Below are 27,846 nucleotides of genomic sequence, written 5' to 3'. Positions count from 1 at the left end.
TGCTGCTGTTTATTAAAAATGTTTACCATATAATACTATTTCCTGAATATTGCTATCATGGAGGTATTTGGGAATTTTAATATTATTTCTCCTAATTATTGACATTTCATAGAAAAAGGAATCACAATTCCTATTTACTGCTATTTCATTGAAATGATTTTTTTCTTTTTTAAGTAGATCTTAACATAGACTTGGGCATTCTTTTGCCAGCGACCACAGGTGGGAGGGAAAAATCCCAATGATTTCATGACCATATACTATCCAACTATATAGATTTTAGTTTTTAAAATCAAAATAATATATTGAATAATTACAACCAAATGGAATGTAAAAATTGGTTTTTCAAAGTTGCATCCTTTTCTGCCTTGTTTCCATGTGAACTTAGACATCAAAAATCATGTCTTAGAACTCTGAAGAAGAAAAAGCTGTGTACATCTTATCATGTTCAACTTAGATTCCAACCATACTGATAAAATAAAAGAGATGTGGCCGTTTAATTGTCACAGCTTATCTTTATGACCTTCTTTGCCCAAAAGAAAGAGTTCCCCATCTGGCAATTAATACACACTGTCAAGGAAAATGAGTATCATTATGAAAGTTCAAAGAACTTGTCCATTCTGCTATTTGATACAGAAGGGAATACAATAAAACCTTCAGGGCCTTATCCATCTGTTTTAGGTACAGTTCTTGTCACCCCCTCAGCAATCAAACTCAATAAAGCAGTCACTTCACATGGCCACGAGATGGATGTCAGGGTGGGGTTCTCCCTCTCACATGAATTCCGCAGTCTGCCCTTCACTCCTATTTCCTTCTGTCTCTCCGGGCTCTTCCCCTCCCACCATCCCCAGTCCCTTCAGCTCTGTGATTTGGGCCTTTATCCTTAGTTCCCTAATCACCAACATCTGCAAATTTGCGGCACCACCTCAAATAATGCCTAGTACAAACCACTAACTACTGATTAAAGGGAGCTCTGTTATCTACCTAGCCCAGTGGTTCACAGAGTGTGGTCCTCGGACTAGCGGCCCTTGGAACTTGCCAGAAATGCAAATTCTCAGGCCCCTCTTTGAAGCCCTGAAGCAGAAATTCTGGGGGTGAGACCCAGCAGTTTGTGTTTTAACAAGCGCTCCTGTATTCTAAAGATTGAGAATCACATTAAAGGCCTGGGGGTGGAAGAAGGGAATGGTCATTACCTCCTTAGAAATAAGCATTTAATAACATTTTAGCCACTTTAGTTCCCCTTAAGGAAAAACCAAATTTTATTTAATGAAAAACTTAGCACTAAAACCCTTTTTGCTTTAACCATTTGACAATGGTTCTATTTCTGTAGTTGTTCTCTTGGATAGAAAACAAACAGCCCCAGCCTCTGACAAGACTACCTTGTCTAGTTCACTCAAGACCCATATTCTTGAGTAGTAATCAAAAGCTTTTCCCTTCATGTGGACAAGCTCAAAAGACTTGGTCTCTTAGTGTACCTTTGACTCCTTGCAGTGATGATTAACACAACTAAAAGAACTCTCTGTTGCAACTTCACAAAGTTAGGGTCAGGCATAGGCTGGTCTTTCTTGGGAAGAGGAAAGATCCAGCTCCCAGTAAGCATCGAGCAGAAGCAGCTGCAGGGGCTCCCCCCTCCCCTGAGCTTCCTGTGACAAGCTGACCCAGTTGGCTGGATCCAGTCACCTGTGGCATGTTCCTCTGTGTTTCTTTGCCAGTGGCAGTCCATCAGTCCTTGCTGGCTGGCTGTGAGGAGGAGTCCTCTGCTCAGACTATGCTCCCCACAGCCTTTAGAGACAAAGCTCTGAGGGGGGACAGCAAGAAGGATCCAAGGGAGGTGCTAGAGGTGAAGCTCATACTCTTTTTAATTTATACAGCATTTTTTTTTTTTCAACTAAGAGTTCAAATGCTGAAGAGGAAATGCTATATTAGAGGAGAAGGAGCAAAGGATCACACACATAAGAGGAAAATGTTTGCAGCCAAAATATGACTGCACCTGAAGCTTGTTACCATAAATGCCAAGAGTATTAAGGAGTCTGTTAACTCAGAGGAAGGAGAGCCTTACAAACCATCAAAGTACTCAAGGTCAATGTAATCCCCTGGGAAATTAGGCAGGGGAAGGCTTAAAAAATAGAGACATACAGGGAGAAGGTCTGCTGACATATTTATGACTAGCTGAATCCCAAGCACCTATGAACTGCTTATTCACAAATGAGGACTATAGCATTTGCTGACCAGGCCTGACACAGTGCATATGCTCACCAAAGTGACCAGGTTAGTAACTATTCCTATTTACTAACCAGGAATGGTTAAGTTAGGAGAAAGCCCTTTCTTTAAAATTAGATAGAACATTCCTTACACTTTGAAAAAGGCCAATACCCTGACATGCTGAATACAGATAATTCAGGGAATATTCGATGTGAAGGAAAGTGGTTCTAAGTATCAGTCTTTGTGGACCTGTGCTCTTGACTGAAATTCAGATCACACACAGAACAACAGAACTGGCTGCATACAGCCATAAGTTAGTGCTAAAGCTCTCCCTGACCTTAGAGGCACATGGATTTTGAGCAGAAATAGGGAGAGGTCAGGCTCCATCCTACAATGGGTTCTCCTTGACCACTGCAGGCATCGAAACGGTAATTTCGGTTATCAGTGGGGCTCGTTTTTTTTTTAATTTTATTATTTATTTGACAGAGAGAGAGACAGCGAGAGAGGGAACACAAGCAGGGGGAGTGGGAGAGGGCGAAGCGGGCCTCCCGCAGAGCAGGAAGCCCGATGCGGGGCTCAATCCCAGGACCCTGGGATCATGACCTGAGCCGAAGGCAGACGCTTAACGACTGAGCCACACAGGCGCCCCTCAGTGGGGCTCGTTCTAATACAATTTCCTGAAAGGTTTCTTTTGAGTCCACACACATTAAAAATCACTTGAAAGTGGGGCACCTGGGTGGCTCAGCCAGTTAAGCAACGGAATTTTGATTGCAGCTCAGGTCATGATCTCAGGGTCATGGGAAGAACCTCACGTCAGGTTCCATGCAGCATGGAGTCTGATTCTCTCTCTTTCTCTCTCTCTCTCTAATAAATAAAATCTTAAAAAAAAATCACTTGAGAGAGACCAAAACCCCCCAATTGCATGATCTAGGTAGTTTACTAGAAGTCAACCTAGTAAGACTAAAACGAATATTCAGGCAAAATGACAGTTTAGGACTTTTTGTACTTCCAAAGTTCACTCTGGAAACAGAGTGCATGAGTTGTACTGCTCAGCTGGGCTGCAGTTAATACCTCCAAAATCTCAGTGGCTTGCCTTATGTTTACTCCTCACTCACATCAGCCCCCGGAGGTAGGTCTGGGGCTACAGCCCTGCTCTCCGGTCTCAGAAGGACCAGCTGTTCTCATGGCACAGAAGAAAGAGGAAGAGGCAGAGCTGAAACACGGGCACTTGAAAACCTTCTGCTTGGACGTGCTCTATGTCACGACCTTCTGTCTTATTCTCTTGTCCAACACAAATTCTGAGGATGAACCTGACTGTAGGACATGGATGTATCTCGAACTGCTGAGAGGCACTGCGGCACCCCATCAGAGTCACAGGCAGGGATGTAGGGTCTCCTTGCAGGGAAGGGGGCAAATAGTTGGGAACAAGAACACACCCGCCCCCCAAGCTGAAGCCTTGAGTGGATGGATTCGGAACAGCAAACCCACAGCGCCAGTACCCTTCCCTGATGCTTTTCCAGCCGACTCAGTTAGCCTTAACATTTTCAACATACTGCCCTGGATAAGCTACTCATCAGTCAGAAATAACACCGGGAGGCGAAACTTACTAGCCATCCCTGCAGGAAAGCAATAGTTGTCAAACCAGTTTCTCAAGATTCTCTGGGGAGATTCTGAAAATTACAACCTCAGGACCATCCAAGAATGTACTGGAAAGGCTACCCAAAAATCTCCTATAAATTCCTCAGATATAACATACAACACTATCTCCTTCATGGGACCTGGATGAAGAGACTGGGGGGCTCCAGCATGGACTTTTTTTTTTTTAATTTTTTTATTATGTTAATCCCTATACATTACATCATTAGTTTTAGATGTAGTGTTCCATGATTCATTGTTTGTGCATAACACCCAGTGCTCCATGCAGAACGTGCCCTCTTTAATACCCATCACCAGGCTAACCCATCCCCCCACCCCCCTCCCCTCTAGAACCCTCAGTTTGTTTTTCAGAGTCCATCGTCTCTCATGGTTTGTCTACCCCTCCGATTTCCCCCCTTCATTCTTCCCCTCCTGCTATCTTCTTCTTCTTCTTTTTTTTTTCCTTAACATATATTGCATTATTTGTTTCAGAGGTACAGATCTGAGATTCAACAGTCTCGCACAATTCACAGCACTTACCAGAGCACATATCCTCCCCAGTGCCTATCACCCAGTCACTCCATCCCTCCCACGCCCCCCCCCACTCCAGCAACCCTCAGTTTGTTTCCTGAGATTAAGAATTCCTCATATCAGTGAGGTCATATGATACATGTCTTTCTCTGTTTGACTTATTTCGCTCAGCATAATACCCTCCAGTTCCATCCATGTCGTTGCAAATGGCAAGATCTCCCGCATGGACTTTTTAACTGTTCCTGCACAGGCGCGGGATAACCTTGAGTAAGTAAGGCAATCTCTGTTTCCCTATCCGTAAAATGCTGTGAATGTAGCATAGAGGTTAAGAGTAAAGGTTCTGACGTCCTGCTGCCTGGGCTTAAATCTCCATTTCACTCCTCGGTAACCATGTAAATTTAGGTGAGTTTCTGAACTATACTTTTATTCATCTGAAAAAGCACCTACTTCATTGAATTGAAGCTAATTAATCGAAATGAGCTAATTTATGTCAACCGCAGTGAAGTGCACCTGACACAAAGTTATCAAAAAATAAAGTCTAGATAATTTTATGATTTTTCTAGAGTATCTGTCTTTCAGAGTTGATACAAGCATTTAATGAGAATATGTATAAATATGTTAAGAAGTATCTGGCACATAGTAGGTGCTCAAAAAGTGGTAACATTGCTATTATTCAATGTGTTTTAAACAACCTTTACAAAGGGATAAATTATTTTCTAATGTGGTAAAATACTTGGGGCACAAAGCATTCTACCTAATCATTCATGCACATGCCATAGTATAGAACCCAGTACCAGTGCCAGTGAGGTGGGGGCGGGCTTAGCCCTCCAATCATTTCCATCATTTCCCTTCAAACCAGCCCTAATAAACATACACTAAGTAAAAACAGCTTCAAGACACATCCCTAGACCATCCCTCAACCATATGTCATCCCTTATACCCCCAAGCCGATTGCCACCTCAAAGCTTCTCCCATGTTGAAATTCTGGAATCATCCCTGGGGGCAACTGAGAGCACCATGAAGAAGTATATTAAATCAATATATGTGAAGGAAGCCTAGAATAATTACATCTTTTAAGTGGTTCCCTACACCCCCCCCAACACACACACACTTAGTCACAATTGTACTTAGATAATATTAAATGTGTTATCTCTCAACAACTGGTGTTCCCATGTAGGGAATGAAATAAAGGGAGACCTGATCTTCTTAAAACACTTGAGTGCACGTAAAGTGCCCAGGCAGGCACTGCAGTCCTTCATCATAGACCCAAGTCCACGCCTAATGGGATTCTGGGCACTATGTTTTAATACTTGGATTATGGGGTTTGGACACCAGCCTGCCAGAGAAAACAAATTGGGTTCCTTTAAACACCAAGCTCCAAAGCAAGTAAACAGCTGTTACCAGGTTGTCTACATAATTCCCACTGTGAAAATGTCCTCGATGCCCAAGGTAGGGTGACCAGCTGTGCCAGTTTGCCAGGGATTATCCCACTGTTAGCACTGATAGTCCTTTTTCCCAAGAGAGCCCCCATGGGGGCGCCTGGGTGGCTCAGTTGGTTAAGCATCTGCCTTGGGCTCAGGTCCTGATCCCAGGACCCTGGGATGGAGCCCTGCATTGAGCTCCTCATCTGGCTCCCTGCTCAGTGGGGAGCCTTCTTCTCCCTCTCTCTCTGCCCCCCCCCCCCCCCGCTCATGCTCGTTCTCTCTCTCTCTCACGCTCTCTCTCAAATAAATAAAAATCTTTAAAAAAAAAAAAAAAGAGCGCCCCCATGCCTAGGCAAACCTGGACTCTCTGTAATCCTACCGAAAGCAGAGAATGTGAAATAAAAGCCAGCATGTATCGGTTCTGAGTTCCTCTCTGTTAGGAAGCCACAAATTCAGATATGAATAGTGATCAAGTGGCCCCTGCATCTCAGGTGCCTTAGAGGGAGAGACTGAATTATTCTGTAATTAACACAATTCTGAAATTGGGGGGAGCCTGCAACTTCAACTTTACAAAGGGGAATGGAGCATTTCTTTGAGCCTAGGCTTTTATAAGCTAAAATAAAATTTTTAAATGAGAAATTTCAGGAATTCAAGTTGCTGAACTATGCTGCCCACCTCTTTCTTCCTGTTTGATCTTTGAAGATTAGCATTCAGTATTTTTCATGACATTTATATTGAGGAAGGAATATAAGATTATTAAAAGCAGAGAAACTCAATATTGGGAACGCACATCAAAAGGTCTTCAAGACAAAGAAGGGATCATATGATTTGAAACCAGAGTTACTAGAAGCATGTGTGCTGCACTTCATTTTCTAGTTAACAGCGTAACATACGTCAAAATATGATTTAAAACACTTCTCACAGCTGAGCTGACATTTGGCGAGCCTCAGCCCTTTTTTGTTCTTGAGGATGGGGGTTCAAATCCAAACGAGGTTAACACTTTGTACTGGTACATATTCCTGGTGGATGAGGAAAACAGTTTTTTAGTTTAAGTAAAATGAAAACATCTGTCCAAGTCCTGAGGGAAAGAATTGTTTTTAAAAAGAGGGGGAGGGGACGCCTGGTTGTTGAAGCTGGAGGTGGCCTCAGTAACTTTGCAAATGTTAAATAATTACACTGCTCGTTGCTTCTCTCACCTAGGATGATGAAAGTCTGTGTATGAGACTTTAGTTCAGTCTTCATTTTTCAGCACCATTTTATCCCCTAACCCTGTCTAAAGCCATATGGTAATGTCTATCAACTGGTTTCAAGTTCTTTTCCTACTAAATCAGGGTAAACCCGGCTCAGGAAGTGACTGAACTTTTGCCACGTAACTTGTCTTGGTCAGTGGCTGTACGCTCTGGGTAAGTTGTATTAATTAGCCATACTGCACAACAAAATACCACAGACTTCATGTTTTAAAACAATGCCCATTTATTAGCCCACGGTTTTGTTGGTCAGATCTGGGCATGGCGTGAAGGAATTCCCTGTTCAGGGTCTCATACAGTGTTGGCCAGACTGAGTTCTGATCTGGAGCTCAGGTTCTCTTCCAAGATCATGCGTTTGTGACAGAATTCAGTAGTTTCTGGTTGTAAGACCGAGGCCCTGATTCTCTTGCCGGAATTTCTGTGAGCAAGAGACCACTGTCAGTTTCTACAGGCTGCCCACATTTCTTGCCCCATGAACCCCTCAGTTTTCAAAGGTAGCAAAAGAGAATCTCCCTCACAAAGAATCCCTCTCACACTTTCAATTACTGACTTCAGGAAGAGCCCAGTCCTTTCTAAGGGCTCACCTGATTAGGTCAGGCTCACCCAGGATGACCTCTCTTTCTTAAAGTCAACTAAGTCATATAACTTAACCGAAAGAGTAAAAAAATGCATCATATTCACAATCCTGAGGCTTATGCAGGGGGTGGAGATCTTGAAGGTCATCTTAGAATTCTGCCCACCATAAGAAATAGAATGCAACATTTGCTTTTCCATCCTCTAGGCCTACTTTTAGGGGGAAAGACTGAGAGAGAAAGCCCAAAAAATGCATATAATAGGACTTAATAAAATCTACTTTCCACTTGAAGGTACAAAAGTAATAAAAGTTAATGTAAAAATAATGATTTTGTAGTTGGTATACTTTTTTTGAGCAGCGGAGTACTACATATTTATAAGTTATAGAAGTCAGACTGAGTTCTTAATGAATTTATAATCTAAAAGGGAAGACAGAATTCACATTCAGTTAACAGATTCATAGTGGGCCTTTATTACCTGCCAGGCACTATATTATTGCACAGCAGTGGCCTCACTTTCCTGGGTTTATATTTTAGCAGAGGAAAACTCAGAAAGCAAGCAAGTAGGAACACAGTTAGAAACAGATGCACCAAAAATAACAAAATCAAAAATAACAGACGCGCCAAAAGAAAAATTTATTGAGAGTAGCAATAATTTTTTAAAGAAGGCCAGAGAATTCACTTGGTAGAACATGAGACACTTGTGAGGCCGGGTAGCCTAGTGGTTAAAAACATGGACTCTGGAGCTAGATACCCTGGGGTTGCCTCCTGGCTCGGCAGCATTCCAGCTCTGTGACTGTGTACCTCCCTCTTCTGCAAAAATTGGAATCATAATGGTGCCTACCTCATAGAGTTGTTTCTGAGGAAGTGATGAATTCCCCTGGAGCACTTCGAACGGTGTGCTCGGCACATGGTCGGCACAGGCGTTGACTGTCACTCCGGGCCAGCCAGTGAGCGAGTGCTTGGCCGCCGTTACTGCTTTCAGCCTCCACAGTGATCCTGAGCAGTAGGCATCTACCTTACTGGCCGCATCCTTCGGGCAAGACATGCAGGTATAGGGAGGCTAAGTAACTCCTTCAAGGGCGTGCTGGCTATTCGAACATAGGTATCTTGGGACACAAACCAGGTCTGTCCTGAGAGCACACATTCTTTACCCAAACTAATAAACTAAGACAGTAGAAGGACTACAGATAGGATTTATTTTCCTGGTTGGGTTGGTTTATCTAAAACACAAACACCCACAACAACAAATCTGATGAATAAGGCAGAGAAGGACATGGCTTAGGAATGAGCCGTGGCAAGGACATAACATCAGTGCTATCATGTACGGGGAAATTTTATTAAAACATATGCCATAATAAATGGAAGGTGGGTCCATGTGGAGAAAAATATTTTCAGATAAGCCTCTGCTTAGAAGTTTGCAATTTCAAGTGACTCAGATATCTGAACAGCTGATGCTACTAGTCTCCAGCAACTGCTATTAATGCAAGAAGCAAATCCAGCCAGTTGCTACCCACGTGCTCCATGCGTGCACATGCGTGCACACACATCTCACTCCCACCCCTCTCCAAAGCCCCAGTTCCACTTATCAGCTCAGGAGCCTCTGTAACCAAAGCCCATCTCCCATCCACACAGGAGCTCAGCTAATTGTAAAAACACAGGATGTTGGCCAGCCAGCGAGGTCAACTGTGATCCCGTTTACTCAGTACCTCCAAATACAATAGAGCCAAGCCCCCAGAGGCAGACTGGCAGGAAGCTGTCTTTCCCAGCAATTTCATTCTCAAAACAGTTCCAGGAGTTCTAACCTCTTTGTCCCTTGAGACCCAATGGTTGTGGACCTTTCTAAGTGCCTGCACTTTCCACTTGGTGCCCTGGGGACTGTGCTTACAATCTACGCCCCGCCTGCAGCTCTCCAGCCCCTCTGCTCTGCGGGCTCCTACTGTCAGTGATTCTTCTCCTCCATCGTCTACTTTGTCACTGTCCTCCCGACTTGAACCTGCGATGTGTCCCACGGGGCTGGTCGAACTCCTCGAAATCACCCACCGCCCCCCATCTCTGCAAACACCTTCCTCTGCTTGTGTCTGGTTCTGTCATGGAAGGGTCACTCTCCTGGCCCCCTAATTTTTTATCTGCTCAGTTCAATTCAATCAGCATATAGGGATGCCCCTCCGAGCCAGATGCTTGGTGCTGGGAATGCAGTGATGAATAAATAGGTCTCCATGCCCTTAGGAATTTACATTCTAGTAAGGAAGAAAACCCCATAAGCAGATCATTTCAAAACAATATGGTAATGATCTACAAAGATGCACTCACCTTCAATTATTCACCAACCAGGTTAAATGAGAACACAACCCATCCTGGTACTTCAGGAAGACTCTGAGAAGGAATTATGTCTTTCAACATGAGTAAGAGCTGGTTAGCCAGATAAAGAAGAAGAGGAAGAAAGTCCAGGTAGAGACCTGGGCAAGATGGTAGATACAGGGAAAAGTATCCCTGTTGAGGGATGCAATTGAGTGATGTGTGTGTGAAGATGTGAAGTGTGTTTCAGATGTGAAGCAGAGTGGGCATCGATAAAGGAAGGGTCGATGGGAATAATAGCGTGGGAGGTTTTGCAGCACCATGTTAAGAAGCCTGGATTTAACTCTGTAGTGCATGGTTTCTGAAGCTTTTTATATCACAGGCTCGGCTGAAATTAATGAATCCCATGACCCCATTCTACCAAAAAAAGTCGATGTGCACACACGTACACATATAGTTATATAGACACATACAAGGTTGCCCACAATTTTAGTCTCCCAACCCATACCCCCAGAAGTCAATCCACATTTAAAGCCCTGTAGATGGAGGTAGGGTAAGCTGGGGTTATGGGGCGGGGGGGGGGTGTCTCTTGCACTACTTTCAGCAGAGAATTACATGATCACATGTTAGTTTACATACGTTACAATGAAGTATCATGACACTCAAGTCTGGAGGCAAGGAGTATAGTATAAAGATGTTCTGTGTTCTAGCAAGAAATAACAAGGCTGTGAGCTCGGGCACTGGTGATAAGGCTTGAGAAGAAGCTAGAAAAGCAGCAGGTGTTGGTGAATAATTGAAGGTGAGTCATGAGGAAGAAGAGTCAGAGGGGCCTTCAGATTTCCAGCTTGAGAAACTGAATGAACAAAATGAAATAGAAGGCTAGTGGAGAGGAGGAAAGGTAATGAGTTCATTTTTGGACATTTTGAATTTGAAATGTCTTTGAAACAGCTGGGGAAGAACTAGGCAATTGAGTATACTAGGCTGAAGTCCCGAGGAGAGGTCCAGGAGGGGTCATATGAGAATCTACCAACTTGATCTTCATTGCATTAAAGTAGGATATAAATACCAATTTCTAAAAATTCAGAAGAATGTTTTAATTTTACCTTTTTCTTTTACCTTAATATAATTTCCCCTTGAACAAAATTTTATTTATTTATTTATTTATTTATTTATTTATTTATTTATTTGAGAGAGAGGGTGGAGGAGGGACAGGGACAGAGGGAGAGAAAGAATCTCAAGCAGACTCCATGCTGAGCACGGAGCCCAATGCGGGCTTGATCTCACAACTCTGAGATCAGGACCTGAGCTGAAATCAAGAGCCTAACACTTGGGGTGCCTGAGTGGCTCAGTCATTAAGCATCTGCCTTTGGCTCAGGTCATGGTTCCAGGGTCCTGGGATCGAGCCCTACATTGGGCTCCCTGCTCAGTGGGAAGCCTGCTTCTCCCTCTCCCTCTCCCCCTGCTTGTGTTCCCTCTCTCACTGTGTCTCTGTCAAATAAATAAAATCTTAAAAAAAAAAAAAAAAAGAGCCTGCCGCTTAACCGACTGAGCCACCCAGGCATCCTTAGAACAAAATTTTAAAGAAATAACAAAGGATCCTGCATTTACTATCACAGTGTTCCCCTATTGGAGTCAAAGGAGCCACAGGACCACCATGATATCATCAAAAAATCATCAAGATATCATCATTTAAAAAAAAAAAAGCTAACTAAAAACCCCAAATTGGTGCATTCTCTTCTCACTGAAGTGCCCTGTCTTCACTTTCACCTTACATTCACAGTCCTACATAAATCCAAGTTAAAATCTGATGGATATAAAGGGCAGCCAAAAAAATTCAATTTTAGATCCTAGTTGATGTTTTAATAGGAAAAATTCCTTTATATTCAGTTTTATGAAATATAGAATAAAATCATTTTATTGTGCCAAAATGTTAGTAAAATTAATATATTGTTGGGAATTTGTAAGCTATCATACCCGGCCATGAAGTTGAACATGGAGCCTTCTAAATGATTTCCCCCATAATCCATTCTCCACAAAGCAGCCAGGGTAATTTTGTAAAAGTAAACCAGAGCATTACTCTCTCTTGGGACTTAACACCATCCAGTGGGTCCCCACTGCTATTCAAGTAAAACCCAAACCTCCCATCCTGTAGTGCCCCACCCTAATTATATCTCACTCATACCCTCTCAAGCCCTGCGTGATTCTTTTTTTAAGCCTAGCTTTTTCCTGACTAGAACTATTGTGTTTTCATCTTCCTGGAAGTATCTGCCCTCCATTTCATAGAGCTGGCTCCTTTTCATCTTGTCTTTGAAGTATCATCTCAAAATCCTCTCCTGACAGAGGCCTTCCCTGACCACCACGTCTAACCCTTGACTACCCGCTGCACTCTTGGTCACATTACTCTTTTATTGTCTACATGTCACTTATCATGTATTTTTGTTTTGTGTACTTGTTTTGTTTTGTGTACTTTATTGTATACTGGAGTCATAAAGGCTGTCACTTCATTTGAATTGTTCCACAGTATGTTTATGGGGCGCCTGGATGGCTCAGTCGGTTAAGCGGCTGCCTTCGGCTCAGGTCATGATCCCAGGATCCTGGGATCGAGCCCCGCATCAGGCTCCCTGCTCCTCGGGGAGTCTGCTTCTCCCTCTGCCTGCGGCTCCCCCTGCTTGTGCTCTCTCTCTGTGTCAAATAAATAAAATCTTAAAAAAAAAAAAATTGTTCCACAATACATAATAAGTCGTTAATATTTGTGGAATGAATGAGCTAATTGAACTGATAGTGTTTCCATAAAATTAGTAAAACAAATAAGTAAATAACCAAAAAGCACTCTGAACTATGTTGCCCATGTCTGTAGTTGGCACTGGTAAATGAACACCTTTCAGTAGCTCCCAGTTGGCTGAAGAAGACAATAGGCAATTGTAATCCAGTGTGATAAATGCTAATGAGGGTCCTCTAGGATCACAAAAGAGAGGAACCTAATCTTGTCTTAGAGGATCCCATAAGGAATCGTGAGCAAAGTTAAATCTGAGAGATGAGTGAAGAAAAATGGGGGGAGAGAGGGTGGAAGGGATGCGGTAAATGTCTAGATAGAAGGAACAGCAGGAGCAAAACCCTGTGGCAAAAGATGGGAACCCGAGACATTTTAAGTACTTCTCTGTTCCTGGAACATCCTCCCAAGGTAACTGTAGGGTACGATGACATAATAATGTATGCGAACGTATTATGAATGGTGGCTTGCCATGTAAGTTTTGATTAATAAGCTCAGACTTGTACCTCATGATCACTTATTACCGGATAGTTTCTGGTATTCAAAGAAAAAGGAAAGCATTTCAGAGAAGGACTTCGAGTGAAGGCTCTGAAAGATCCTGGGACTTTATTCACATTCTACACTAGTTGGGTACAGTCTACCGTCTTCGTTGGTGGACTGAGTTGGCTGGGGGGGGGGGGTGTTGCCTTGACAACGGAGCTCACGGCCAGTCAAAGTGAAACGGTTGGACGATTGGCTGCGAAGGTTTCCAGAGGCCTGCCCCCCGTCGCTGATTGGATGAGGGGCAGCCAAGCTCCGCTACTTTCCCGCAGGGGGTCCTGTTGCTTGGCAACCGATTTGCGACCTCCCTCGAAGCGGGCACCCACTGACACCTGTGAAGCGTAGATTACCCCGACTAACGACCGCCCTCCGCTGCCTCTGCTTCCCCCTCTCGCGCCCGCTTCCCGCACGAGCAACGCGAGCTGTCCCAGGTGCTCCTCCAAGTTTGCCTTGAGCCTGGGCTGTGAGCTGGCACCGCAGTGACACGCCGCAGTTGAGAACGTGCCCGTTTTCCTTCTGGAGGTCTCGGGTGGGAGGAGTCAGAGGAGAAAGAAAAGTCTCTGTTGTAAATCCAACTTAGAGGCACGTACCTTGGGAGGACAGAGCGCTCTGGGGCTCTAGAAAACAAGTAGTTTACGTGAGTTTACTAGGGTTGGGGGAGTGACCCATAATCTCAGACACCTGTCTCAGTAAACGCTAGGCGCGTGGGGACAAGTGCCAGACCCTTTGTTGCCTTATCATGCAGTGCAGAGCTGACTTCTTGCTGGAAAGAGACTTCCAAGAGTTGAAGGAGAACAATTTTAAGGTGAGTCCTGGGAACCTGGAGGGATGTGTTTCGTTGGGGTACGAATTTTTAAAGATTTTTTTTTTTTCATTCGAGACACAGAGATAGAGAGAGAGAGAGAGAGAGAGAGAACATGAGCAGGGGGAGAAGCAGAGGGAGAGGGAGAAGCAGGCTCCCGGCTAAGCAGGGAGCCCGATGCGGGGCTGGATCCCAGGACCCTCGGATCATGACCTGAGCCGAAGGCAGACGCTTTTAAAATCATTTCAATCCGTGTTTATTCTATAAGGCATAATTTAGTTAAACCTAATTTGCCACTACAGTGTTGTTATTTAAAGAATGGATTGCACCGTAACAATCATCTTATGATAATACGAATTATTATCATTTCATAATAATAATAAAAACATGGAGCATATTGTGCAGAGTAATTTATGTCTACTTAAGCCCTATCAGAGGGTGATGAGTAGGTGCAGGGTTGTGCTCATTAATTACAACACTATTAAATAAGTGGTGTTTTGTTTTACCTACCAGAAAGCTAAGCCCCAGAAAGGTTCAGTAAATATTTGGCCCCAGGCTTCCATCACAGGGTTTTCTGATTCCAAACCCCTCACTCTTAAGTCTTAAACTCTACTCCTCACTGTCTAGTGCACTTTTTGCCAAATGCGATCATATATATTACAGTGAGGTCCATAGGTGCCACAGGCTGATTTATCACTTATTCTATGGAGAATAAAAAATGGAAGGGAGGGGGAGGGAGTACTTAAGAGAAAGAATAGAAAGAAAGCCGCCTTAGAGGGAGGGCTCAAAGGGCTACCAACAGTTGCCTCAGGTGTAGTTCAATGGCATTGTTCTGCCCAACCCCACCCCCCACCCCGTGCTATAGAAGTATTGTCTTCACTGGAGATGTTAGGAACAATTATTGAGTCCAACAACAATCCCAGACATACCAACCTAACATCTGATGTTGTTTGTTTCTGTTCTACCTGAACTTTGTGGTTGTCTGGTAAAAGAGAATTTGATGAAGAAAGAAGTGATATGTAACTACAAATAATGTAGATAATAGAGATATAATGTTTATCCAGACTAGCATATAACATACTTAATAACTATGTGGTTGCTCAGAAATATTTGTTCACTATATTTAAGTGTATCCCTCAGCATAAAGGATAAACTTTTCCATGAAATACATTTCTTGTCCCTCCATTGGGACAGCACCACAAGCGTAGGAAAATTTTATTTTTATATACAAGCATAATGTTGGAGTTGTGTTTTTCTTAATGAAAATTTTCTACTCCATGCCCTCCATATAGCATCCATATAGTTTTTTAAAGCTTGGAAGAAATGCATCTTTCCAACTATTTCCATCTTTTCTATTTGGAATCTTAAATTGACCTATTGATTTATATAAGCTTTTTTTTTTTATATATCTCAAGCTTGACTTTGTAGTCCACTTGTGATTTCCATGCTTATGATTTATTTTAAATTTACTATTTTGTGTGTTTCTTGGACTCTACCTTAACTTCTGTGTAATAAGACAGTATATAATATATAACATCTCCCCAATCAACAAATAAATAAATTTATCAGGAAAAGAAAATGTGGAGTTTTTGGAATTCACTGTAACTTGACATCTGATTTTCAAAGCTGTGATATTAAATCTTTTCTTCTGCTTTGATTTTTTTTTTTTTAATTAAAGGGTATTACTGCCTTTCCTGTAAGTGAAGATCTAATGGAATGGGGAGCCGATATTGAAGGTCTACAAAATACATTTTGGCATGGTTTGTGTTTTCAAAACCAATTTACTTTTTTAAAGTCTTTATACCATTATTAGCCCATCTTTATGTGTATAATAAGGTTACAGTATATAAATTCTCTAGAATTCTAAAGGTATTCACATGTTATTTTTTTCATCATGTTGCTTAATTTCTTGCCATTTGTTAATGTAGATGGAAATTTTAGATTTGAATTTTTCCTTATGCCAAATTTTAATGTTATTACACTTTTAAGAAGCAGACACAATAAAGCATATCAATTGGGAATATCATGTAAGTCTTCCATTAAATCAGAGAATAACTATCAAAATTCCTACTTGCATAAAAATCCCACAATTATCTCTCATTTTTTTCCTTCATGATTTTTCCCAAAATTTTTATAAATCAAATTCTTGAGAAGACTGGGCCACTATAATCTTTAATGGCCATGCACTCTTTCTTTATGGATTAACAAAATAGAGTTGTTGAGTGAAGTAGGGGAGAAAAACGTAAGTGGTTAATTATAATAAAATCTAATATGTGCTATTAATGGATCTTGACTGGAATGCTGAGAAGACAGTGATTAGTTACTTTTGTCTTAGAAGGTCAAGAATGGCTGGCTTCTCAAGGAAGTGACATTTGAGTTGAATCCTGAGGAATGGGTAAGAGTTTGTTAGGTTTGGAAGGAGGGGAAGGAAATTCAGTCTGCGTAAACAGCATGGCAAAAGCTTATAAACAAGAGACAGTTCTAAAACAGTGAGTTCAGTAAATATGAGCAATACAGTGAAAGGGGCAGGTGTTAGGGGATGGAGTTAGTGGATGGAAAGGACTGGTGGGCAACAGGATGAAAACACAGTGGAATTAGATTGTGAGGAGTCTATTAGACTATCTAGAGGACTTTATGTACCGTATGATCCAATTTACTTATAAAACTCTAGGGACCTCAAGGAGGCTAAGCTAAAGAGAAACTTCAGGTTTTAATTAATCAATACAACATGACACTTAAGTAAAAATGTTTGTTTCTTTATCATAGGATTATTCTTCCAACTGAAAATAAACTTTACATCACAATACAATTTTGTCCCTCCAGTTGTGAAATTCCTAACAATTCCTTTTCATCCAAATGGTAAGCACCAAATGAGATTTTTGTCGCTGGGGCTCTGTCCCTATTATCCTTGTTCCTTATAAGTGTTTGATAATGTTTCTAAAAACTTTGTTATGGTTATATTTAGTAAGCATGCTTATTGGGGAAAATACAAAAAGGCAGAAAAAAATTATCACTTTGGATGCTAATTCAGAGAGCTATTCCTCTCAATATTTAAACAAATGTATTTTCTTTTTACTATGTATGTATTTCTTCTACATAGTTGAAGTATTACATATGAAGTTTATAAAATGACATGTTTATTTCTGGATTATTAAACATTCTTCAAAAGGTCATTTTTAATGACTAAATGATAAACTTAACTATTCTTGTATTCAATATTCTCATTTGATCTGATTTTATTATCATAAAAAATAATGGACTGACATTAACATTTTAGAAAGAAATGAGTTAGATTGCTAGTCAAGTTATATACAAAATGAATTCCTGATGTATCAAAAAGTCTAAAAGTTTTAAATACTAAAAAGAAGAAAATCAGGGGCACCTGGGTGGCTCAGTCATTAAGCGTCTGCCTTCAGCTCAGGTCATAATCCCAGGGTCCTGGGATCAAGCCCTGCATTAGGCTCCCTCCTTGGAGGGAAGCCTACTTCTCCCTCTCCCACTCCCCCTGCTTGTGTTCCCTCTTTTCGCTATCTCTCTCTGTCTGTCAAATAAATAAATAAAATCTTAAATAAAAAGAAGAAAATCAAATAGAATTTTTAATCGGCTTGGGAGGAAGGCTTTTCTAAATATGATAAAACCTAGTAACTGTGAAAAAAGCATGACACATTAAACTACATAAACTTTTTAGAACTTCTCTACAGCCAACAGTATTATAAACAGAGACAAAATACATTGACTTTTGCAAACCAAGATACAATATTTGCAATGTGTAAAACAGAATATCTACATATAAAGAACACTTAAGAATCAATAAGAAAAAATAAAGCAATATAAAAACAGGCAAAGGTTATAAACAAACACTTGATAGAAGAAACATAACAAAAATAAACATAAAAAGGTGTTTAGCTTCACTAGTAAGAAAATAAATGCATATTAAAACAAAAATTTATGATTCATTGTTTATGTTTACAAAATGTTAAAAATTTAACAATTTTAGTAGGGGTGGCAAATGTGGGTGGGTGGGTTCTCTGATATAATGATGACCTCAGTGTGACCTTTTGGGGAAGCAGTTGATAGTTTCTAATCAGCTGTAAAATGCAAATAGCCCTAAATCCCTGTAATACCGTGTTTATAAATTATTCTATAGAAATACTAGCACAAGTGTGGAAGAGTATGTATAATATTTAAATATGTTTGTTCCCAGTAACAATGTTGGAAATAGGGAAAAGGGAAATAATCCCAATGTCTGTTAATATAGGAATTTTTAAGTAAAATACCTTACAGCTGTATACATAACAAGGAAGATATATACAGCTAGACTTTTTGGTCACTGCTATTCTAGAATATTCCTTACCTGGCACATAGCTGGTGCTCAAATATTTTTTCATAAATATGTCCAGAAATATGTTGATGATTTACTGTTAAATGAAAAAAAAAAACCTTCAAAGAATAACACGTGAGATATAATTCCATTTAATAAAAAAAAAACAAACACGATACACACAGTCACACACGCGTGTGTATGTGTATTTGTATAGACCAACTGGTAGATTTATTTTTTTGAAGATTTTATTTATTTATTTATTTTGGAGAGAGAGAGAGCACATGCATGCACATGCACACAAACGGGGAGGGGCAGAGGGAGAGGGAAAGAATCTCTCAAGCAGACTCCACTCTGAGCACAGAGCCTGGCATAGGGCTTGATCTCAAGACCCTGAAATCATGACCTGAGCCGAAACCAAGAGTCAGATGCTTAATTGACTGAGCCACCCAGGTGTCCCTAGACCAACTGGTAATAACTCTGAAGAGGTGGTATTAGTAGGCAAGGGAGCTTTCAAATTTTACTTTACATACTTTTTTTTATTTGTAAAATATGATTTATTTTGTTATTTTTTATTATGTTAATCATCATGTACTTTTTTTTATGTTATGTTAATCACCATACATTACATCATTAGTTTTTGATGTAGTGTTCCATGATTCATTGTTTGCGTATAACACACAGTGCTCCATGTAATCACCAGGCACTTTTATATAATTTTTTCCAAGTATATTATTACTTTGTAATTAAAAGCTATTTTTAAGGTATAAAATTAAATTTATGGTACACAATTCATTGAATACAGTTGCTATTATTTGCTTAGCATAAACAGAAGTGGAATTACTGGTTAAATGTAGTGGGGGTCAGTGTTCTCATCCCCTAGTCCCCACACCTTCCGTTTCCACAGAGTACGGAGAACCTCTGTCTCTAGGAAGGAAAGTACAGAAAACTTGTGATTGCTCTTCTTTCCCTCCCTCACTCCTTGAGTGACTTACCTATTGAGGAAATAGGAGAAAAAAATTGAACATGTGTGGCTCAACACTTTCTTTCCAGCCAGTCTTCCCTTAGAATGGGTTTCCTATGGCTTTCTCCAGGCAGGAAACAGGCAGGCCTTCAGTTTGGGTGTTAAGTTCAAATCAGGGGGACTTTTGTGGAGCTCGAGTAAAGCCATTGATCACATGCATTCTCCATTTCAGTCTTACCTACAATAAAGTTCATTTTTTTACTTCCATCTTTCTAGGTCTATTTCATTATATATGAGCTTGGGAGGAGGGGAGTATTATTTATTAGCCTCCAAACGCCGAAGGATGGCTCTATAGGGTTCTAAGTCTTCAGATACATAAAGCCAAGTTGCCTTTTAGGATGTTATTTACACTTCCACCAATAACTGTGTATAAAGTCGTCATTTTAGCACTCTCCATATCTGGGCATTTAAACTTCAGAGACATTTTTTGCCAATTTAATAAGAATGTCACTGTTATTTTAATAAGCACTTCTTTGAATACTTGTGAATTAAACATTTTTTCATGTCTGTTGATTGTATTTCTTATTTTGTGAACCATCAGACTTAACAGTGTTATTACATTGTCTTAGATATTGCAAATATTACCCTTTGTCACTAATTTTTAAAATTTTGCTTATGCTGTTTTTTTTTATATCTGGGATTTAAAACATTTTCTGTAGTCAAATCTATTAGTCTCATCCTTTGAGATTTTTGCAATTACCTTTAAACTTAGATGATCCCTTCCCCAAATACAATCAAATCATCATTTTAATATTCTTTTAGTTATTCTGTAGTCTTATTTTTCATATTTAACTCCATTCTTTTTTTTTAATACTGATTTAATTAATTTGTTAGGGCATAGGTCAAGCTTCTCGATATCTTTCCAATCTGTGTATGACAAAACAAAGCTGGCAGGGAGGTTTTGCCATCCTGAATGTGCGGTTATCATTTTTGGATGTAAGACTTTTACTCTGTGACCATTTCCAGCCAGTGGGAAGGGGAAAAGAAAAAGAGGGCAAAACAGCTCCCATCAGGAAGTATATCTAGAAGTTTCACACTTTCCTTCTGCTGTTATCCCACAATTACAAGTTAGTTACATGTCCACATCTTGCTGGAGGAAAGGCTGGGGAAAATGTGGGCAACCATGTATTTATCTAAAACCACACAGAGGGATGGAGATGGGGGGCAGGCATAGTGCTCCTTATTCCAGGAGAGATTGGAGAAAGGAAGTGCAAATACCAAAGGACAATCAGTAATTTGCACAGCACTTATTAATGCCATTTGTTGATAATCTTCTTTTGCTGCTGAATCATAATTGCACTTTTAACATACAACAGTTTTAATACATACTAGGTTTTGTTTCTAAAGGCTCTTATCACATTGTTTAATCTCATGTCCCACTCTGCAGTTCTAATTATTGTAGTTTTACGGTACAATGTCAAATCCAACACCCCTCTTTTCACCTTTTCAAAATTTTCTTTTCAGTTCTTAACTTTTTATTGCAAGATTTTTCTGTTAGAGTAGAAATGTTTCTCTTAGTCATTTACAAAAGCTTTTTTTTTTATATATTAATAAGACTATTGTTAATAATGTCTATGATTTGGGGGGGATTTGCCACATGTCAGGTACTCTATTAAGTACTTTATTTTTTAATTCTTTTCAGTGAAGGAAGGTACTTTCATGATATCCCCATTTCGCATATTAGGAAAGTGAGACCTAGAGAGATAAAGTTAAATTGCTCAACATAGCAGAGCTGACAGGCGGGGGAGTCAACATTCGGATCTCCATGTGTCTGACACTAAAGCCCGTGCTTTTAACAGCTATACTGTATCAGCTGTCGGTCACATTCATTGAAAATACTTTTCTGCTTTGTCTTTTGCTTTCTGATTTTGCCTATGATATTTTAAATAATAATTGTATTCTATGTGTGAATATTCATGTATTATTTTAATACAGTAGACCAAAATACTGGTCGGGCTTGTATAGATATTTTGGATGACCCCGATAAGTGGAATACAAGCTATACCTTGAGCAGCATCTTACTTACCCTCCAGGTAAGAACAGATTAATGTAATGCTCTCTTTAATACTTTCAACTATCCCAGTTTTTCAAAATATATGGAATAAGATGTACAAGGAATATTTAAATGTTTGAAGGATTTGAGTAAACTTATTTAAATCAATAGCATTTTTACACCAAGGCTATAAAGTGGAACTTAGAAATACTATTTTAAAGTGAAATTGAGAGTTACTGCCCTTTACAATGAAAGAATATATGTTTTATTTATAAAAGAACTGGATGGTTTTAATTCTAGAAATACAGTCTCAAGTTTTCTTTTGGCTTCTAACTTTACTTCACAATATTGGATATGATCTTTCCTCATTCATGAATCTTGTCTTCCTTAGAAAGGTGAACCAAATGACTACAACTTAAAATGTTCAGCTTTATCCTTTGTTTCTGACAGTGCTAGCTACTTGCTCTTTTATAAACTTTCATATCAAATCCAGGGAACAATTAAAGCAGGGATTTTTTTCCTCCCCTCAGATTGTTGCCTGTTTCTGGAATGCCCCTAGGTCCCCTGGATTCATGGTCCTTAGGAGCATGCCTCAGTGTTCTGTTATTTCTGACCCTCAAAAAACCTCTTTTCTCATCTGGTGCTAAAATAAATTATTTCAATGGCACTTGGTTTAACCACCTGTAATCTGACTCAGTGACTTTCCCATGGACCTACTCATCATTAATAGTATCTGAAGATAAACTATTAAATTTTGATTATTTGGAATACTTACAGAAATGTGGTACTCTGGCTTAATTGAATTCTCTCAATCACATAGAATTATAATACAAATCCCATTTCTTATGTTTGAAAAAAATTTTCTGTCTAGTCATCTTAGTATACTGAGAAAAGCAATCTTTCTTAGAGATTAAATGTCCAAACTTATCCATTCATTCATTCTACAAATATGTATTGAACACCTACCTGTGCTAAGCCGTGTTTGGGGAGAGACATTTGAACAAAAACTGTAAAGAACTAAGTGAGCATGATCTGCAAATATCTGGGGTTGATCTTTTTGATTCCTTCAAACTGAGTCATAGTCCTATCTCTTCTACCTGAATTAGGATCTGCCTTAATTATAGTAAAACTGAGGGGCGCCTGGGTGGCTCAGTCAGTAAGCATCTGACTCTTGATTTTGGCTTAGATCATGATCTCAGTGTGGTGAGATGGAGCCCCACATCAGGCTCTGTGCTCAGCAGGGAGTTTGCTTAAGATTCTCTCTCCCTTCTCCCTCTGTCCCCCTACCCCTGCACAAGCATGTGCTCTCTCTCTCAAATAAATAAATCTTTAAATTAAAAAGAATAATAAAACTGAATGTTTTGAGGCTCAGCGGGGAGTCTGCTTGGAATTTTCTCTCTCCTTCTCCCGCTGCCCCTCCCCCCCAATTAATACAACTTATCCAGAGCATGCTCTCTCTCTCTAAAATTAAAAAAAAGAGAGTAGAAGGAAAAGGAAAATCAATGATAGTCATAAAGAAAAACCTTAACCCTACTGTGATTAGCATTTCCCTCTAATGTTTTCTCCCATGTTTTTGTTTAAAATCTTTCAGTAGCACTATTCACTGCGGGGTTAGCCTCAGTTCTCTTGCCTGACAAACGATCTACTTGTCCTCACAGCTGGGCTTCAGACTCTCCCTAACAGCACCATGCAGCCCCACTCCTATTATATTTTCATGCTTTTCTTCACTCACAGTGCTTGGTTCAGTTCACGTTAAAAAACATTTATAGAGTTCTCAATTCTAAAGTTACAAACCCAAGCAAGTCTTGAACCTTAAAAAGTGCTGTCTAGTTTCTGACTGGCAACCCATTTTCTCCTTCTCTCTTGCTACTCTCTTGCTCAGTCTGTCTGGGAAGAAGCTGCATACACTGGAAGAGTCAGGGCCAATGAGTCCTCCACTGGGATGCCTTTCCTGACTTTCTTTCAGAGGTAGAATTGACGGCTTTGGTGTTTGAGGGGTTTCTTTTGTCTCCCACCCACTGAGTGGTGCTCTAGGCAGATTTCTATCAGAGGACTGTAATACTGTAATGCACATACTGTTTTCTTCTATGTCTTCCCCTATTGGACTACAGGCTCCTCGAGGTCAGGGAACAGGTCCAATTCATCTCTGATTCCCCAGTACCCACCAAGGACAATGCTGACAGTAGATGCTAAGTAACACAAATGAAAGAATGAACCTGAATTTTTTACATCGTTCCAAATATGGTTTATATGGACAAATTATTTGACCTATTTATTTTTCACTTACCACTTTATCTCAAGTAATTTTCATATTGCTGCAGTTAATATTTTAATGGCTATTCAATACTTCTTTCAAGGTCAGTGCTGCCCAGTAGAACTTTCTGCACTGATGGAAATGTCCAGTATCTGTGCTGTCCAATTCAGTAGGCACTAGCCATGTGGATACTGTGCACTTGAAATGTGGCTAGTGTAACTGAGGAGAACTGGGTTTTTAATATATTTTAATTTCAATTTAAATAGCCACATATGGCTGGTGCCTACTGTAATGGACAGTACACAGACCGTAATTTCTGAATATTTCCCTTTGAACAATAGATGAGACATATGTATAGTTATCACATTGTTACTCAAGGGAGTGGCATTTGAAATGGTGTTTAAAATATTTTAAAGTCTAAATATACTAATCATCTCCTCCTAAAATTTTTATAATCTTACAAAAGATTATAAGAACACTTGTACTTCAATATATAATGCGAAGGTAAATAGCAACACCCATCCATAGAAGGAATTCCAAATTCATGGGCTTTAACTAATTGGAAATTATAAATTCTACCTACTGTTGTAGTTTTTTACTGATGCTCCAGTTTTTTGTACTTATCCCCTGGAAAGGTGCTTATGTTGTTCCACACTATCACATGGCTAATTTAAAAGTTGGACCTTGGGATGCCTGGGGGGGCTCAGTCAGTTAAGCGTCTACCTTCAGCTCAGGTCATGATCCCAGAGTCCTGGAATCAAGTCCCACATCCGGCTCTTTGCTCAGTGTGGAGCCTGCTTCTCCCTCTGCCCCTCCCCCCACTCCTGCATGCACGTGAGTGCACACTCTCTCTCTCTGACAAATAAAGTCTATAAAAAAATAAAAGTTGGACCTTTTCTTTTTACTATTTTAGCAGGGTGTGTGATTCATACATTTCAATATATTCCAGTTCTTAAAAATCATTAAGTATACTTAGTAGCTTGTGTACACATAATATGAAAAGGTCTTAGGCATAGTGTCAATGCAAAGAGCATTGAATAAACTTTACCAGATGTGCCTCTCTGAGTAGGATTATCACTTCAGCCAAAGACCAAAAGCTTACTCTTTTTTTTTTTTTTTTTTAAAGATTTTTTATTTATTTATTTGACAGAGAGAGACACAGCGAGAGAGGGAACACAAGCAGGGGAGTGGGAGAGGGAGAAGCAGGCTTCCCTCCGAGCAGGGAGCCCGATGCGAGGCTCGATCCCAGGACGCTGGGATCATGACCTGAGCCAAAGGCAGACGCTTAACGACTGAGCCACCCAGGCGCCCCCAAAAGCTTACTCTTGAAGATAAGTTTCATCTGCTTCCTACCCACTTTGAAAGGTATAGTGCAATCCACACTGAATCCTTATTTAAGCAACTTAGAATATCCTTGGAGATATGTTCAAATGTCTTTTCCAAACAGAAAAACTCAAATAACAGCAGTAAATTCTTATTGCCTTTGAAATATCAGATGTCAGATTATTGCTTTCATTAGTGATGACTGCCATCGTTTCCAAGACACTTAAGTCAGTTAGCCACTTTGAACTACATCTACACTTAGTATTCTGGTAGTTATTATTTTGGCTATATTTTATTATCTAATTTGCGTGTTATACTATTCAAAATACTGAAATTATTGAATAAATATTTGCAATTTGGGAAAATAATAATTTTGAGGTACTAGATAAACAAGATCATGGTCTAGCAGAACTATTAACTTTTCGTTACTACTGGTCCCCTATTTTGTCCAGATGCACATATACTATAGCAGGCAGAATTTTATTTTATTTTTAATATTTTATTTATTTGAGAGAGAGAGAGAGCGCGCGCGTGCACTCATGCACACATGAGGAGGGGGAGGGGCAGAAGCAGATTTCCCTGCTGAGCAGGGAGACTGATGCAGGGCTCCATCCCAGGACCCCAGGGTCATGACCCGAGCCAAAGGCAGATGCTTAACGGACTGAGCCACCCAGGTGGCAGGCAGAATTTTAAAGATATCCCGCTAGGGCTCCCATCCTCTGGTTATTTAATCTAATCTCCATACTACTGTAAAAGGGCTTTGCAGATGGAATTACAGTTACTAATCAGCTTACCTTAAAACGGGAAAGTTACCCTGAATTATACAGGTGTACAAAGTAATTATTATAACCCCTTAACAATAGAAGAAGAAGGCACAAGGGTTGCTCAGAGAAATAGAGTGGAAGGAGAATGGATGTGGCAGGAAGGAACATCAGAGAGATTCCAAGCATAAGAAGGATTTTTCATACCTTAATTGCTCTGAGATGTAGGGGTCCAGATGTAATTTGCAAGAGATCTCTTGGAGCTAAGGATGGCCCCCACCAAAAGCCAGCAAAGAAACAGGGACCTCAGTCCTACAAATGCAAGGGACTGAATTCAACTAACAACGTGAATGAGGTTGGAAACATTCTTTCGGAACCTCTGATAAGAGCCCAACCAGCCAACACTGATTTTAGTCTTACTAAATCTGGAAAAGAGAAACCAGAATGACCACCTAAGACTAGCCACCTACAGAAATGTGAGATAATAAATTTGTATTTTTTTAAAGATTTTTTAATTTTATTATGTTATGTTAATCACCATACATTACATCATTAGTTTTTGATGTAGTGTTCCATGATTCATTGTTTGCGTATAACACCCAGTGCTCCATTAAAGATTTTATTTATTTATTTGACAGGGAGAGACACAGCAAGAGAGGGAACAAGCAGGGGGAGTGGGAGAAGGAGAAGCAGGCTTCCTGCTGAGCAGGGAGCCCGATGTGGGGCTCGATCCCAGGACCCTGGGATCATGACCTGAGCTGAAGGCAGATGCTTAACGACTAAGCCACCCAGGTGCCCCAAATCTGTATTGGTTTAAGCTGCTAAATTTGTGCTAACTTGTCACAGCAGCAAGAGAAAACTGTAGACAACAAATTCATTCAATGATCTGGAGGGATGTTGAAGTATACACAGTATACACAGCCTTATTACATACGTTTGTTTATCCATAATCTAAATATGATCTTACGTTAAAAATTAAACTTATTTTTTAATGGAAATGTTTCAGTGATTCCTAATGTTTAGTTTCCTTTATATGTAAATTGAATTTAAATTCATGTGATAGAAAGGAATAGGCTAGAGGAAGGAACTTGTAACTTGTTTTGATCCTAATGTTTGGCTCATGAATGTACAGGATAACATCAAGATAGACCAAGAGTTTCTTGAGACGGACTGTGTCTCATTTGTCTTTGTATCTGTCTCCAGATGGATACGTAGTAGCCATGTAATAAATGCTTGTTACTGTTGTATGTGTTGGCTTGTCTTTTTGCTCTAGCAAAAAATTTACTTTAAAAACTTTAATTTTTATATTTTTTCCTATAGGTTATGCTTTCTAATCCAGTGCTAGAAAATCCAGTGAATTTGGAAGCAGCCCAAATGCTGATTAAAGATGAATCTCTGTACAAACAAGAAGTTCTAAGACTTTTCAACCAACCAACACAATGTAAGAAGTGCCTATTTATTGTTTTTTGCCAATTATTAATTATGCATTTATAGCAAATAAATGATCCAGCAAATAAGTGTTATATAAGCGAATATTTTCTGTATCCATTCTCAGGAATGAAATCATACTAAGATTTCTCCTATTGTACCTCTTTGTCAAGCCAGTCAGTTATCAAAAAGTCAATCAAAAAGTGGTTCTTCTTTAAAGATTATCAGTGATCATAAGCTTAGTATTTTTAAATGTTATGGTCATATGGATGGTGGTACTGACTGAAACTTATTTACCCATCATAAAGATATGACATCTGATTTTAACTCTTTGATCCAAAATGGATATTTCCCAGATTTGACCTGCAGTACCCCAGATCTTACTGAACTGGGACTCCTTTCCTCTTGATTAGCAAAATGTTCAGTTTTTTGTTCTGAAGAGTTCGCCCCCAAGATATTCCTTCTAAGAGTCCATGTGGAAATGACATCCGAGGCTCTTCAATCTTTCTGCTCTATTGACCAGTGGTTTTTTTTTTTTTTTTCTTTTGATACCCTTGTTTTGCTCTCTTTTATCCTGCTGGGGACCTCTTCATGACTTAGCCCAGTCTCTCTACTGCTCCTGTGTTCTCTCTGCAATTAGCAGAATAAGGCTATTGGCTCCTTATGCCCAGAGGGGTTCATCACAAGTGGGGGTTGGGGCCCTAGTGCACATAGTTCTTTCCTC

General features: G+C 40.0%; 1 protein-coding gene across 1 annotated transcript in view; it reads left to right on the top strand.

Annotated features, from left to right (window-relative positions):
- Positions 1-13,955: 13,955 nt before the first annotated feature.
- Positions 13,956-27,846, top strand: part of UBE2U (ubiquitin conjugating enzyme E2 U) — a 50,872-nt gene continuing 36,981 nt past the window's right edge. The window contains exons 1-5 of the mRNA XM_032416549.1: positions 13,956-14,021; positions 15,697-15,778; positions 16,785-16,877; positions 21,299-21,396; positions 27,015-27,135. Of these exons, the coding sequence (XP_032272440.1) occupies positions 13,956-14,021; positions 15,697-15,778; positions 16,785-16,877; positions 21,299-21,396; positions 27,015-27,135 (460 nt within the window). The remainder of the gene's footprint in view (positions 14,022-15,696; positions 15,779-16,784; positions 16,878-21,298; positions 21,397-27,014; positions 27,136-27,846) is intronic.

The sequence above is a fragment of the Phoca vitulina genome, unplaced genomic scaffold, assembly GCF_004348235.1.
Source record: "Phoca vitulina isolate PV1807 unplaced genomic scaffold, GSC_HSeal_1.0 scaffold2, whole genome shotgun sequence".
In the NCBI taxonomy this organism is placed as follows: Eukaryota; Metazoa; Chordata; class Mammalia; order Carnivora; family Phocidae; genus Phoca; species Phoca vitulina.
Note: the sequence above shows the minus strand (reverse complement) of the source record. Positions and strands in the feature narration are given on the sequence as shown.